This window comes from Diaporthe amygdali, assembly GCF_026229845.1.
Source record: "Diaporthe amygdali strain CAA958 chromosome Unknown NODE_11_length_1138210_cov_64_948100, whole genome shotgun sequence".
In the NCBI taxonomy this organism is placed as follows: Eukaryota; Fungi; Ascomycota; class Sordariomycetes; order Diaporthales; family Diaporthaceae; genus Diaporthe; species Diaporthe amygdali.
In genome coordinates, this window is record NW_026517031.1 from 267,877 (window position 1) to 283,697 (window position 15,821).

The 15,821-nt window shown below is 48.3% G+C and overlaps 5 protein-coding genes across 5 annotated transcripts; 2 read left to right on the forward strand and 3 right to left on the reverse strand.

The window, feature by feature from the left end:
- Window positions 1-520: 520 nt before the first annotated feature.
- Window positions 521-1,619, reverse strand: J7T55_014357 (uncharacterized protein; the record flags this gene model as incomplete). The annotated part of the gene is made up of 2 exons (XM_053142345.1): window positions 521-1,383; window positions 1,445-1,619. 2 exons carry the CDS (start codon window positions 1,617-1,619, stop codon window positions 521-523), a joined length of 1,038 nt encoding a protein of 345 aa, XP_052994547.1.
- Window positions 1,620-4,610: 2,991 nt separating this feature from the next.
- J7T55_014358 (uncharacterized protein) lies at window positions 4,611-6,400 on the forward strand (the record flags this gene model as incomplete). Its single annotated transcript, XM_053142346.1, has 2 exons — window positions 4,611-5,719; window positions 5,785-6,400. 2 exons carry the CDS (start codon window positions 4,611-4,613, stop codon window positions 6,398-6,400), a joined length of 1,725 nt encoding a protein of 574 aa, XP_052994548.1.
- A 660-nt stretch (window positions 6,401-7,060) lies between these two features.
- On the reverse strand, window positions 7,061-7,795 carry J7T55_014359 (peroxiredoxin type-2; the record flags this gene model as incomplete). The annotated part of the gene is made up of 3 exons (XM_053142347.1): window positions 7,061-7,191; window positions 7,448-7,594; window positions 7,672-7,795. The coding sequence occupies 3 exons, from the start codon at window positions 7,793-7,795 to the stop codon at window positions 7,061-7,063; spliced, it is 402 nt and encodes a 133-aa protein (XP_052994549.1).
- Window positions 7,796-8,137: 342 nt separating this feature from the next.
- On the reverse strand, window positions 8,138-9,190 carry J7T55_014360 (uncharacterized protein; the record flags this gene model as incomplete). Its single annotated transcript, XM_053142348.1, has 2 exons — window positions 8,138-9,071; window positions 9,177-9,190. 2 exons carry the CDS (start codon window positions 9,188-9,190, stop codon window positions 8,138-8,140), a joined length of 948 nt encoding a protein of 315 aa, XP_052994550.1.
- Window positions 9,191-13,324: 4,134 nt separating this feature from the next.
- Window positions 13,325-14,840, forward strand: J7T55_014361 (uncharacterized protein; the record flags this gene model as incomplete). Its single annotated transcript, XM_053142349.1, has 5 exons — window positions 13,325-13,514; window positions 13,573-13,852; window positions 13,916-14,474; window positions 14,542-14,742; window positions 14,808-14,840. The coding sequence occupies 5 exons, from the start codon at window positions 13,325-13,327 to the stop codon at window positions 14,838-14,840; spliced, it is 1,263 nt and encodes a 420-aa protein (XP_052994551.1).
- Window positions 14,841-15,821: the final 981 nt, after the last annotated feature.

The window sequence follows — 15,821 nt, forward strand, 5'->3', positions numbered from 1 at the left end:
GGCTACTGCTTACACTTGTGTTCCCGTTGACTTGAAAGTACAGTAGGACGATTTCGAGGTCTCGTGTAAGGACGCTGAGGCGGCATACTGTCAAACCACAGCTTCCACGAGTCTGGTCAAAGTTGGAGTAATGAATAAATTTATGAACTGTTCCGTGAAATTAGATTGGTCCGTTGGCAACTCCCGAGGTTGATCATCACCTTTGGATTCTTCCATGGACAATGACTAATTTCTCCAAATTGAGCTGAATGCCATGACAGTACAATCTGCCATCGCCTCCTAACTTTCCCCTAGTGTCAAAATACGCAAATTGACTTCTACGTAAGATGGAAATTTGTTAGAGATACGGTTTGAAGTATACTTAGTTGGCTGCGTCAGAGATCCCATCACTAGCATGGTTCTAGCTAGCTTGATGAGTGATGAAATGAGTGAATTTGACAGCTATTTAATTGTATAGCTATGCTCTGAAATTCTCAAAAAGGTTGGCTTAATATCGTTGTCATAACCTATCATGGGCTCCTCAAAGGCCAAGAGCGTCGCTGCGGGAGACAGACTTGGGGTCCAAGGCCGGCGCCTCACCAACAGCCACCACCCGGTAGCAGACGCGAGGCTCATCGTAGTCATATGTTGCGGTGTGCGACAGAGAGCGGTTGTCGAACACAGCCAGATCATTAACATCCCACTTGACTCGGCACTGGAGGTCGTGGTTTTTGGTGATCATATCCTCGAGGAAGTTCTCGATCCACTTGCTCTCAGCTGGTGCAAGCCCATAGACCTCTTGGAGATGGTGCCCAACACCGAAGACGCATTTCCATCCCGTAACGGGGTTCGTGCGGATCATGGGATGCTCTGCCGTCAACGACTGATCAATGTTCGTTGGGTGTCCTCGCGGGAAGCTGTACTTGTGGGCAACTGCCGGGTCGGGCTCGTAACCAACAGGCGAAAAGCGGCCAGTCAAGGTCTCCAGCCAGGCACGGAAAGGGGGCGAGAGGCGGTCGTACATCTCATACCCACTTGCAAACACTGTGTCTCCTCCGGTACTAGGGCGGACACCCATCTTGAGGGTGGTATAATCCGATGCGACACGCTCAAATGCAATGTCAGAGTGCCAGCCATCAGCAACACTCTGCTTCTTGAGCGCCTTTCCCCCCGATGCCACGACACCAGTCTGCTTGGACAGCATGTTGGCGGGGTTTCGAGCGATAGTTGAGATCTCCTTGTCAACATCGCCCTCTTTGGTAGTGGTGTGGTTGATGGGATGGATGTGGACACCCGATTCCTCAGGCTTGCCGGTGAGCTGGCCAAGACGGTTTGTGAAGTACTTTTGCTGCTCATGGGTGAGGTTCTTCTGGTTTTTGAAAACGATCACACCACGTTGTGCGACTGCAAACCTTTTGTCAGATGACATGACAGCTCGCAGTGTTGAGATGCCGGGGGTACTCACTGGTGATAGCAAGATCGCGTAGTATAATGTCTGCTTTGGGAGAGGCGAGGACCTCAGCCAGATCGACCTCGGGGTAGACTCTCCCAATAGCCCTCGTAAGGTCTTCGAATTTCCAGTCATCGATGGCATTTCCCAACTTCAGTGGGGGAGGGAATGAGGTGGTGAACTTTTCCATGGCTGGCACCTCTTGGTGAGCATTCAAAGGTGCCTCTACCTCAACGGAACCCATCTTGGTATATTGGAAAGTAAATGAAGTGGTTGGAGTAGATAATGGTGCAATTGAAAGAGGTGATGGACTGCTGGAACGAGAAGCAGAGCTGCCGTGTAGGCGGAACCAATATAAATAAGCCTGAGCAGTGTGTGCGATAGTATGGCAATGAGTGTAATGATAGGATCTACTTCTGATATTAGAATGCTAAGATGCGCAATTTACATCAATTGCATTAGTCAACCCAGCGCAATACGCATCATAAAATTATTATCGAAGTCTTACCAACACCCCCCCCCTTTATTTTCCCTCCCTTGGAAGATAGAAAACTCTAATATACAGTTATTACCATGTTGTTCTTAATTAAAAAAAAAACAATAATAAAAAAATTGATATTCTATTATTTATTTATGCAAATATTAAGAAAGGTGTAAAATAAATGTTTAAATGCTTTTAATCGGATAGCAATATCTTCTTCCGGTAACTTCTGCTCAACTTTCTTTTTGCCGCCGTGCGCCATGCAAATACCACCCTTGGGTCACTTACGTACGGGGCATGTGTGGGGGCCCTCAACCTTACTCATGACACGGCGGCGGCTGGCAGTGGCGGGGACGGGGAGCAGGGATCTGTGCTGGTCGAGTCAAGTTAAGCTTTTGCGGGATGTCCCGCCCTAGATAAGGTGCGGCAGAAACACGGTGTCAATATTGACTCCGTTTAAATCACTATCATCGTTTAATGAATATACCAATCCAGGTTGCAAACGAGGTAGAGGGCACTGCCGTGTAGATACGAGATGATGAATTCGCCAGATCTGTCTGCGTTATCGGCCTTTGCATTCATCAAGGATCCATTATCCTTTGTTATTGCTTATCTACCCACAGACCTTGTCACAAAGCTGTCCAACATCTAATGTAAGTCCCGTCACAGAGCAGCGGGTTCAGTCGGGGTCTTCTCGAGACAAAGTAGCAAAGTATGGGGCTGATAAGGAAGTCCAGCTTGCTGAGCAGCAGTTCGTGTATCACACCCCCCCCCCCCCAGGGACCCCTCAGCCCGCGTGAAATGAGCGGTCACGGCGTTTGCAACGGGCGGGTAACGCTGCCGGACACCCATGTTGAAATCGTTATTTGCCAAGGACCTACTGTCGCTTCTCTATTCAGTGTTTACTTCTTTATTTTTTCCTACAGACGATACTTTCCTTAGTGGAAATGGGGGAAACGCCGTTGCCAAGCAAGGGCCGGCCACTGAAACGGGGAATGTGCACAAAGCAGAGATTCATCTCGTTAAGCTACATCCACATGCACTTGGCGGCGATTTGCTGTACACCCAGCCATCTCAACTGCACGAAATCTCTGTCCCCACTCACTCGGCGCTTACGCATCCCAAAAGAGCTTGCGGGGCCTTCCCTTTCGTCCGGCCTTGCTGTCATTCTCGGTCCACATTCCTTGAACGGGTATGTCCATATCCCTGTCTCAAAATAATCCCCATATCGACCTTTATTTCTCCATAGAATAAGGTTCTGGCTACGTACGCTCTGGTAGGAATCACATCGTCAGCTCCATGCTTCAATTCGCTCTGCCTGACCATCAGAATCGCTTGCCTCGGTTGTTTGCTCAGCCTTGTGAGAGCCCTCTTCTGGCCCGACCCCGGTTTGTGGGGGACGGTAGCAGGACTTGCACAACAGGGGTTCCGCGCAGGTCAATATTGTCTGGACCCCCGCAAACACCCTCAGGGAGCCGAAGTTATGCCGGAGAGTGTATTCTTTGAGCCAGCACTGTGCTAAAGATTCGTATGAATACCTCAGACCTTTCGTAGTAACTCTCCTTGATATTTTGGAAACTGGATAAATCAATGTTTTATCCGCTTTCAATTTCTCTTATAAAAATACATGAAATCATTGATCTATTTAGAAATATAACTTATGACGCTGTTTTAAATGTATGTTTTATAATACAATACTATTCAATTTTATAACTACATTGTCCGAAATATAGATATATACGTAATATATATTAGAACTCAATTTCAAATAACTGTTCTATATTTAATTCTATTTTACAAAATCAATCGTTGACTTATAAATTGAAGGCGGTAAAAAAGTTTACACGATAAAAAAAGACGCAAAATACCTTTCGCAGAGTATAGCAGTACTTTCTATTATGTCGAAAAGTGTAAGCATGTTTGTAAGTAGTTGTGCAATGCTTCTCCCAACAGCCATATTGCTCGCTGAAACCCAGCTCCTGTTCTCTGTTTGTCCACGTGAAACCAAATCCAAATAGCAAGGCAGTGCGGAGGGGATCGTCTTTGCGAGTAAGTACCCTTGACCTATGCAGTTCACTCATGCTGCCGACAGGGCTTGGATCCCAGAACTGCAACCTTATCGGATCGTAACCAAATGTGATACTGTGTTCGGATTCCCTTCTGCTTTGAGTTGAGATCGCGGTGGCAGTTCATGCAGCCCTGACTCGGATGGAGTGGGCAAAATTGATCGGCATGCATTTTGCTGTCCATGGCGTGCAGGAGAGACATGCGGAATCACTGTACCAGGCGAGCCGATTCCGGTGCGGTGATCATAATCAGGAGCTGTCGCGCAATATCTTCGCTGAAATGGAAAGCTCCGTTTTGACCGTGAGTTGAATGACTAGGGTCGCGAAGGTAGGAGACTAGTTCTGAATTGTCGCCGGAAGCAATGCCCGCTCGTAACTCCGGTGGATATCGACCCCGAAGCGACGACTCCACTTTTGGCCAATGACTGGGCGACTAATGCCAATTGCACAGGTCGTGAGAAAAGGGGCCGTACTGCACTCGCAAGGCGCGTCAAACAAGAAGTGATCAGCTGTTTTCTCTTCACCTTGTCAGGCGCCTTCGACAACGTCGGAAATTCAAGCTACGCTTGCTCTCTGTCCCGTCTTCCTTCTCCGGCCATCACCATTGTCGAACGAACCAGCACTCGCAGCAACCATGTCCACCTCCACGTCAGAAAAACAGGCTAAAAATGAGGCCCTGTTACAAGATCAAACAAACCTCCTCCCGCGGAAACAACTCCTGATTGTTTTCTCCACAATGGCGTCGGCATTTCTCGTAGCCTATGCCGACCAAAATGGCATCGCGGTGGCTTTGCCTACGATGGCAGAAGACCTGAACGCTGCGGACACAATCGCTTGGGCCGGCACGTCATCGATGATTGCGAACACATTGTTTCAGGTCCTTTACGGGCGCCTGTCAGACATCTTTGGACGAAAAATCATCTACCTGTCAGCTGTCGCCCTACTCGCGATAGGGGACATTCTCTGCGCAACGGCGGTCAACGCGCCGATGCTCTATGTCGCTCGTGGCCTTGCTGGTATTGCGATAGGGGGCGTGAACTCTTTGACGATGATGATCGTCTCTGACATTGTTTCCTTGCAAGAACGGGGTCGCTACCAGGGAATAATTGGGAGCTGTATTGGCCTGGGAAACACCATCGGCCCTTTCCTGTCAGCTGGATTCACCCAGAGCTCAAAAACCAGCTGGAGAGGATTTTTCTTCTTGCTTTCTCCCCTGATGCTCTGCTCGGGCGTCGCTTCTTTCTTCTTGCTCCCATCAACACCTATGGCAAAAGGTCAAGGTCTTCAAAAAGCTCGTCTTGTCGATTGGTGGGGCCTCCTCACTGGAACGGTAGCCATCGTCCTGTTCCTTATTCCGGTGTCTGGTGGAGGATCTTATTTCCAATGGAACTCCCCTCTTGTAATCTCAATGCTTTCCATTGCAGGAGTTGCAACAGTGGCTTTCCTACTGGTTGAGTGGAAGGTCTCCAAGCTGCCGATGGTACCCATGAGAATGTTCAAAACACCAGCAGTAGCTGTGATCCTCTTACAAAACTTCCTATTTGGATACGTCTACTACTCGGAGCTCTACTACTTGCCTATCTACTTTCAGAATGTTCGCAGGGTATCGCCTATTGTGTCAGCTGCATTGTTGACCCCACTGGTTGTGGCGCAGATGATCTTTTCGGTTGGATCTGGATTTTACATTACACGATTCTCCCGGTACGGAGAGGTTATTTGGAGTGGCTTCACTTGCTGGACTCTGTAAGTGCCTTTGACATACAGATGATGACCTAGAGATGGTAACTAACACCGGGGTCTTCTTTCAGTGGGGCTGGTCTTCTCTGCATCCTTGGTCAAGGGACCAATCTCGCCGTGCCTGTGATCGCGCAAATGATCATTGGCGTCGGCGTGGGCAACGTTTTCCAGCCTTGCCTCATTGCACTTCAAGCACATTCGCCAAAAGCGCTCCGTGCTGTAGTCATATCGAACCGCAATTTTCTCCGCGCTCTTGGCGGGGCGGTTGGCCTTGCTTGCTCTAGCCAGCTGCTGCAGTCGTCCTTGCGCAGAGCACTTCCGGAGGAACTGAGACATCTCGTAGCCTCTTCGTACAAGCTACCAGATCTTGGAAGTCTTTCATCAAGCCAAGCAACTCAGCTGGAATCGGCATACGCTCAAGCTAGTCACGATGTGTTCATTTCAATGGTACCGATTATGGGTCTATGTTTGGTTCTTTGCGTGTTCATCAAAGACCGCGGACTTTCAACTAAGGAAGCAAAGCCAGCCGCTGAAGCTGCTGAAGCTGCTGGCCCAGGTCCAGCAGATCAGGAGGCACAAGGACAGGATTCCGGCAAAGATGTGAGTCCTAGTGACACGGCAAGCGCTGGAGCTGACTCTGAGAAGGGGGAGCCAATTCCAGTCAAGTCGGCATCACGCACCGGCTAATCTCAAAAGTGACTTGGTAACGAATGTCAATTTTGGCAGGCAGACAACTGAGTTTAAATAAAGGGTGAAAGAATGAGGTAGAATTCTGCATTGTAAGATGGGAAACTTCGCCTGCGTAATAACAGGCACTGGAATTCTCAGGAGGGGCTTATTGCCGGAAACGAAAAATAGAGCAAACAGGATCGGAGGTGAGCAATGTTTTCCGGCAAGCGATATAGATGTGGAGAGATGTAATTTACGCATGGGTTTGAACCTGACGAACAGGAGGCTCTGATGGGCTATGTCAAGAGTAGAAGTATAGAAGATAAACATAATACTGAAATTCATATTAGCAAAGGAGAGGATTTCAAGATATCACAAGCTTCAATTCACGGATGAAAAGTGCCGGATTGAGCGGTGCCGGCAACTATGTCGTGATTGGTGTCGAGTTTGACTGCATTCGAACAGGGTCGGCCACTACATCCTTCCGAACGCATTTCTTTTTTTTGGGAGACAGATCCAGGTCGCCAATATCAAAGGATAGGATCCCAGGGCTTAGAATTCTAAGAGCAAGGTTGTCAAGGAAACGAGACTTTGCCCAACTGCAAACACGACTTATATGTGATTTGGCTCCGGAAACTACGTAGGCTAACAACCGTATGAGAAGAAGCGACGGTTGAATCACAGGTGTGCCAACACACTTGCCGCATCTGTTCCCTCAATGACACCCTTAGTATCCGACACCCCAGCGTAGGTGATCTTTCCATGATCCACAATCAATGCATACCGCTGTGTCCGCCCGTCGTCCTTCACTAATTTGATACTTGCAGAAAACTTGACATCAGTATCGGAGGCAAAGATCTTGGTAGGTATAACGTCAGCTTGAATGTCTTAAGTACCAGGGGATGGAGGCGTGAAGTAAAAACTGCAATATGAGAGTATTTACTATGTAGTCATCTGTTACACCGTTTGCTTTTCCCCATGCAGACATAACCATCGAATCTATATTCAACGCTCGTCAGTCATTTCTTTTTTATCAGTTCGTTCAGGGCAGTTCTCATGATTTACCATTATAGGCGATGACAACGACCTTGTCCACGCCCTTAGCCTTCAGCGCATCCTGGTGCTGAACAAAGGTTGGGATGTGTTTCTCAGAGCATGTACGCGTGAATGCGCCGGGAACAGCAACGAGAACTACTTTCTTGTCCTTGAAATCTGCGGTATTATTGATGCTCAGTCTGAATAGTTCAACTAATGGAAAGCTTCCTGTCAAAAGTCTCACAAGTCCTTACCTTTGCTCGCATCAAATTTGACAGGGATGCCGCATGCGTTGAGATCAGCCTTTTCAGGTGAGTAAGGGACATACTGGAAAGTGACGTCCTCGGGAAATGCTTGCCCAACAAGAGAAGATGCCATTTTGGGAGATCTCCTTTCGTTCAGCTGCAAAGATAGTCGGTTATTTGGTGTCCAGTCGTAAGAGAGATGCCGAAGATTCTAAGGCCACAATCTGCGAAAGCACACAAAAGTGAGAAAGAAGTGTAAGACGGTATCAGAGGCTCGACTAAAACAGATCCTATCTCAAATCTCGGTTGAGCGAATCCCAGACCGCTTTCTGACCCCTGCCTGCGGCTGAGTCTGCTGAGTACCACGCCGACTCGTGTAGTAACGAGGGAGGAGACGGGCCGTGTCCGAGTGCGAAATCTTGTTGTTCGAGTCATTTTTGTTCAACAGCTAAGCTAGATGTACACACGAAAGCAGTTATTTTCGCCGGGCCAAGATCAACGCGCTGCCCCATTCAACGTCGACCTCCAAGTCCTTCCAGCCACCAGGGGACCCGTCGCCCTGCAGTTGCGGCTCTGTCTCACGCACTTTGTCCATGAGTTCGTCAATAACATCCCCTTTACCATCCAAGTCACCTTCCGTGCCCCGTCGCTTTCTATCCGGGAACTTTCGTTGCCATTCATGAAAAGAGCTCCACGTCCTGATGTATTCTTCCATGGCACCCAGTTTCATTCTTGCGCTCATGAACCTCCGGCCTTGGCCCCGACCCAGTCCAGCCTTGACATCAGGCTCATACTCAATTCTTTGCACGTCTTCCCACTGTTCTGGGGGAGGAATTACCTTTCTCAGCTTATCCTGCACGATCGAGCGTCCAGGCTGTTGCCAATAACTACCTAGTAGGTACGGCTCCTTGCTGTAAGCATAGTGCTGGATTATTTCACTCGCCCTGGGGTATTGTGGCAAAACGTGGTCTTTGTATCCGAAGAAGGCAAGCGTGCTGGCCGGTCGAGTCAGGCGGGCCATCTCCGGCCACAGCTTTGGATAGTCAAACCAGTGAGCCGCCTGTCCCGCTGTGACAAGGTCAACGGACCCATCGGTGAGGAAGTCAATTTTCTCAGCACCGGCCTGCTTGAATAACACTTTGTCTGAGCCTTGCAAGAGCCGATCCGCCTGTGTAATGGCTTGGGCTTGTGCGATCATGCCAGCCGACGGGTCAGTCCCCACGACCTTTCCAAAATGAGGTGCCAGGCTGCGGACCACGACGCCGTGACCAGTGCCGAGGTCCAGAGCAAGCTTGTGTCGTAGGCGATCCCTTCCGCTCGCCCGGTGGTATTGAAGAACTGCGGCGTACAGCTCCGCAGGGTAACTAGGTCGGAACGCTGCATACTGCTTGTGTGCAAACACCTTGCTCCTTTTTTGTGGAGAATCTGTCAGTGAATTTTTTTGGACCCTGATGATTAATTGCCTGGCTCCCCTACGCCACGAGCTCGCCATTGTGGGGGTCGGTGGGACTTACAGGAAGGAGGACATGGTTGCGTTTTCAAGCTTTACTGTTTCAGCTGATATGGAGGCTGGTGACTAATGTGGGTGTCGGAGAAAAGATTGAGGTGGTATCCGGAGGAATGATATGGTGATCGGAAGAATGATGATGTTGGATTGGATGGAAAACCACAGCTGTCGATGTTGGTGGTAGGATAAGAATCTAGGCGGTAATAAAAGCAGATAGTTATACTTGTGTATCCACCTTCACGTTAGGAGTCCTCGAGTCAGATTTAGGCATGTCCAGTGGCCTCAGAACATCTCCGGATTAATTTTGACGGAGTGGTTGGTCCCACTTGGTGAGCACCAAATAGTGTCAACTGACAGGCATGTTGCACTGAACCCGTTGACCAAGCCGCTTCGTGCCGTGGTCTCCGCTCCCATGCGTGCCGTGCCACCTTTTGCACTATCCGGGATACCACACAAATCATGGATCATGAATCGTGAGAACCAACGTGGGGATTGACAACGTTGTTTCAAATCATCCGTTGACTGGTCTACGTACTTAGAACGGGCCGAATCATCACGGCCCCACGTAGAGGGCAAGACGACGCTCAATTTGTCGGTGCGTAAACGTTCTCACCCAACCCACACTGTACCAGATCTAGCTTGGCATACTATCATAGATCTTGTAACTTGTATACTGTGTGAGAGATTGAGTTTCTCACGGTGCGACTTTCGCCCGTTCCTCGTTAGTTGCATTGCAACAATCAGTGTCCATCGAAGACTTGTGTGAAGATGTTTCTCTTGCCCTCCCATGTCAGTCGACTTGTTCTTGCCTGCCTCAGAGCCGCTGCTCAATCGGTATCAGATAAAGCCAATATCACACTCTTGTCTCCACAGGATCAATCTGTCGCGTAGTGCGGAGACTTGTAGGAAAGCTCAAGGGTGCTCACAATTAAATACGAAATCAATGGTGGACAACCGACATTCAAATGGGTTTAAAATCTCGTAGAATCATCTGAGCATACCTATCGCATTGATACCTGACTCCCAGCAGCAGTGAAGCTCCCTCGATTGCTCGTTTCGCAGTTTGAACTGACGGCGACCCACATGGACACCAAAGCTGCCCTGCCGGTGATTCCCAAGCCGGACCGTACCGCCTTGTCTTTGCCATTTGGAGCGGCGGCGGCATGTGGTAAGGACTTCCTTCTTCCCTCGAGTCCTTCAGTTGGCTCCCACCGGTATTATTAGGATGGTCTCAAGCTAATTTGTGACCTATACAGGAGGCCTATCTGGCATGGTAGAAGCGATTGTCTGTCATCCTCTAGGTCAGTAGAGCAGCTGCCCTCAATCCTTCCTCTGAATGAGTCGGAAATATGGAAGAGTCACACCTAATCTCTTGCTAGACACAATCAAAGTCAGAATGCAAACCGCAAGACAGCATACGATGACACATGTTGCCACTATAGCAGGGCAAAATTCTGCTAGTGAGCTCTGCCACCCTACCCAAGAGTCCTTGTGCAGCAAAATCACAACCAGTGGTGCTAATCTGAGGCAAAAATCTCCTGTAGCTTTCTCAGGCACTCTGCATTCTGTTTATCATGAGTCTCCAGCCGCCTTTTACCGAGGTCTAGGTGCAGTCTTATTCGGCATTATTCCCAAGATGGCCGTCAGGTTCACAAGCTTCGAGTTTTATAGCTCGATGTTGAAGAGCCCAATGGAAGACAAATTGCCCTCGAGCAAGGTTTTTCTCTGTAGGTTGACCAGAGTTGATTTCATACTCTGTCGAACAGATTGCTGAACTTGTTGTGGTTGACAGCTGGTCTCGCTGCGGGAATGACCGAAGCGGTTCTGATCGTGACACCTACCGATGTGCTCAAGATCCGACTACAGACCGCACATTCAAATGATCGCAGAAATCCTGCGCAGGCGTTGGCTGGCATAATCAGGAATGAGGGCCCCACTGCACTGTGGAGTGGCGTTGGACTCACAGCAGCTCGTCAAGGAACGAACCAAGCAGGTAGGTCGGGAACTCCCAGGTAGCAAAACACATTTCAAGCAGTCTGATTCTAACTTTGCTTGCGCACTTCTATATAGCCAACTTCCTCGCGTATCAAACCATTCGACGATCACTACTTGATCTCCAACCACAGTACCAAAAGGAAGGCCTGCCAGCCTGGCAAGTTGCCTTGAATGGCTTTTTTGCTGGTTCATTAGGCCCTATGGTCAACTCCCCCATAGATGCACTAAGTATGAATCCATTCATTATGACAAAGTATCACTCAAAGTAGTAGGCCTTTGGCATTACCTTCACTGACATTTCTGCTTCCTCCATAGAAACCCGAACCCAGAAACTCACGATATTTGAGCGACAACAGACTTCTATTCCAAGGATCTTTCAAGAGATCGTTCAGACGCAAGGTTTCAGGGGCTTATATAGAGGTCTCGTTCCGCGAGTCTTACGTGTAGGTTTGGGACAGTCGGTTGTGTTTTGCACCTACGAATTTTTGAAGAAGGTCTTGGTGTTTTAATTGGGATGAAGCGACAAGGTATTCCACTACTATAACTTGTCCACACAAATATTCTAAACAGTGCTTGGACCTTCAAAGAGAACAGAAAAGTTCATCTTTGTGCTTAGTAGGGGGGATGAAATCTAAATAAGTTGAATATGGAAATGAAATTTGCCTCAGAGTCTATACGTCTGTGTACAAGACATGCCTGTCTGGGTAAGCATCGGCGGATTTGTCCAAGCCAACTCAGCCTTGACTCGTCCGACTTCTAGAGAACGGCCACATCAAGGCACCATGCAGAAGAATCTGTCGGTTGCTTGGTCCCATGTTAATAAAACAATCCTGCACATTCGTGGTAACTTCCCGAATTGCACAGATGAGACGTGTCATAATCCGCCCAATGTAAGGGGCTAGTCATGACTGAGACCCTTTCCTCGCACCAGACTATTCCTAATGGATAAAGGGAAATCATGATATAATCCATGGGTTAAAGTTTCAGGAACGCCAGGGGTGGTGACGTGACTAAGATCTGCATTGTACATCAACGTCTCCATCCTGCAAGCAGGTTGCCATGAAGATGCAGGTGAACTTGTCGGCCTGTGCCATTAAGTCTCTTTTCAACGGAAGTGGTTACATGACCAGATTATTACACAGACTCCAAGAGCGTGATCAGGCAGTCATCACTTCACAATACCTCAAGATTGATGTAGCCATCCAGGACGTTTAGCTTGTAAATAAAGCGGATGTCAGAATTCATTCTGATTGATCTGGATCGGCCTTGCAAGGTTACATATGCATGGCTTCCGGGGTCATTTCCTTGCTTTACTGGCAGCGCACAGCAGTCCTACCGCCAACTCAAGATCAACCAAGGTTCTAATGAGCAACGCCAGATTTGGTAGTGGGCTTACCTAGGTTAGTTACTGATTCGTGATGTCTCATTCCGGCTTTGTCGTTCGTTGCTGCGCAGACAAGCATGTCGCGACTCGCCCTGCTCCGCTCAATGTGACTTCGTGGAAAATCAAACCCACAGGTATCCACCGTTGCGGCTACCCCTTGCCAAGTCAGAACTCAATTGGCCTCCCCGTGAACATTAAGGTTCGTACCGAATCACTTAGCCGTAATAGCTTGCACTGAGACCAACGGGAGGAACCAGAAGTATCGTTGACAGCACTTTACTACCTTCAATTTAGTGCAGAACCGGAAAGAAAACTAAGCAATAATGTCTGATTTATTGGACATTTATAATATATTAAGCATTATAAAAGCTTTATTGATATATTTATCAGAATAAAGCTATATATAAGTGAACTTGATGATTATATATATGAATAAAAGTATGAAATAAAATGAATTTGAGACTTTCAAATATTTTGAACAACGTTTTGGAAGCTCAGTTTTCAAGAACTTGATTGAGGTGCTTGATATTACTAGCCAGCCTATCTATTCTCTTTTCTAAATATCGTTGTAACCGGTATAGCATGACTTGGACTCCAAAGGTAGCCCCGTAGTCTACAAACCTATTTAGGGGTCCGTTACGATCCGGTATACAGCCACCAAAAACAGCTCCAAAATACTCGAACCAATGACGAGGTACTAATATAGAGAGGCCAACATAACTTGAACGGTGCCGCCTCAACCAATATTCACATTTATCCCACAAACTGTCTAGGCAATGGCAACAAGTACGAGATGCAAGAGCGACCTGGCGTGCGAACAGTGCCGTCGCCGCAAGTCGAAGTGCGACCGTGTTCAGCCCCAGTGTGGTTCATGCGCCCGGGCTGACACGGCATGTGTTTTCGTCGATGAAAGGCCGAAACGTGGTCCAAAGAAGGGACAACTTCGGGCATTGAAGGCCCAGGTCGGTAAGTCGCTGAAAAGGAGAGCTGATGTCCGCGAACTTCTTCTCACACGTATTCACAGCCGCGTTGGAGCGCCAGCTCGCCGAACAAAGTAGTATTGAGTACATTTCCCCAAGCCAGCAAGATGGAGAAAGTGGTCAACTGGATGTGGAAGGGCTCGAACCAAACATTCATGCAGGTGTGCATATGGCTGTTGGGACGGTTGGCTGGCTGGACGATTTGACGCCAACATGGGATGATCAGCTATTTGAGTTTCCAGAACCAGATACGACTTCAGAATCATCAAACTTAACCTTGGTACCGGAAAGTCTAAGTCTGTCCGATATGATGCGTGCCGACTTGTAGGTTCAGACCAATCATCCCTCCCAGCTCTTGTGTCTTTATTTACCAACGCAAATCAACAGAGATGCGCTATACTTTGAAAGGGTTCACCCATTCGCGCCCATAATTCACAAAGGGCGGTACTTCTCGTGGGCAGACCAGGAAACCCCATCGCTAGTCCGTACGTCTTTGCGTCTAGCGATGTGGACTCTTGCCGCCGCTATTTCCACCCAATTCCAGAATCTAAGCCACAGGCTTTACGCTGCCACACGCCAGGCACTACACAAGTTGGACGGCAATGATCGTGACCTCCCTTGGACGACAGGCGACATTCAGCTTGAGGAGATACAGGCATGGTTGCTGCTGGCCTATTACGAGTTTGTTCGCATGGAACGCCATCACGTTCTACTTACGGCTGCCCGTGCGTTCCGCTTAGTGCAGCTGACGCAATTACACGCTGTCGATGCTTTGAATACACCGACACACAAGGATTCGCAGGTTGGTTCTCCTGGTTCCCTTCAATCTGGTGACCCTTCAAACGCCCTACTGGAAGAGAAGAGGCGGACATTCTGGTTGGCATTCTGCTTTGATCGACTCCTGAACGCACACGATAGTTTGACGTTTACACTTCAAGAAGAGGTGGTGAGTCCCTCAGCTCTGCGTCATCCCAATTTTGATTGAAACTGATACTCAATCTCCTCTTTCATAGATTTACCTGAACCTCCCAGCTACTGAAACCAGCTTTCAAAAATCTCAGCAAAGTCGCAAAGATCTTCTGGCCGAGGCGATCATGGACTCGAGTAAGACCACTCTTACCCCATTTGCCGAAAACGTTGTCCTAGCAGCATTGTACGGCCGCTGTCTGACGCACCGGCGATTAGCCATTGCTACGGCGCTCAACGGAAAAAAGGTTGGTGCGAAGGACTCGAGCGAATTCTGTAGACGGCACGAGTGGCTAGCGGCCGCCTTGGAAAGGCGAATCCTGCCTCTGACGGAAATATCGCTTGACACATGTGATCCGATGGCCACTTTTGGTCATTTGTTGGGTCGTAGTGCAATTATCTACCTAAGCGACACTGCTGCCACTTGGCCGTGGCAAACGACGGAGCAGCATTTGATGATCACGGCCTACGAGCAAAGGGCTTATCAGGCCGCTACTGAAATAGTTCATCTAACATGCGCACTGCCTCGTTTAAGTTACCTAAAGGTGAGTCTTTGGCACTGGTTTAATATTGAGATATTTGTTTTGTAGCTATATCACCATCGCCTGATCATCCAGCTAATTTCATGTAGGCATATCCATTTTTACCTAGCACTATAGCATCTACGATTGCCTTTTTGAAGAGACAGGCGGAAATACATAACAAGGAACCGTGGGAAAGTGAAAAGGATTGTTATGCGGAAAAGCTGATGATATGTTTAAGGAGATTCAGGGAAATATATCCATCGGTGAAAGAGCTCGTAGAAAAGCTAGATTCTGGTATAAAGTATGTCTGTTGAGCCATGATGAATAAACTATTCCAAGCTAGACAGGTTTGGTGACCAGTCCTGTATTATAGTCGTACCATTGCGGCCAAGGTCTTGACCCTGGTCATGACGACGGGGAGACGCCCAGAATTGGGCTGTTTCGTAAGGCTTGATGTTCTTGTAACACGCATGGCACAAAGTGTTACTGCTTTGAATTTACGGGATGGAGATGCTCAGCCGTGGTTGGACTACACGTGCATGGGGCACTGATTCTTAGTACATTTTGGCAGACGCTACCTACCGGCTCAATATCGTATTTACATCCTGCATCTACATTCATACAGGACAATTGACTTCCAGGCATTGGGTCATGCATTGTGCCCGAGGCTCGTTCGGAGTAGAAATAGTATGCAACTTGTATCTCTTAACCGTACTTGTTCCCTTCCAAGCCCAGAAATAGTCAAGTACATAACTACTTAGTAGTGCTTGCTAACGAACAATATCCCCCCAGCGCATTCCAGT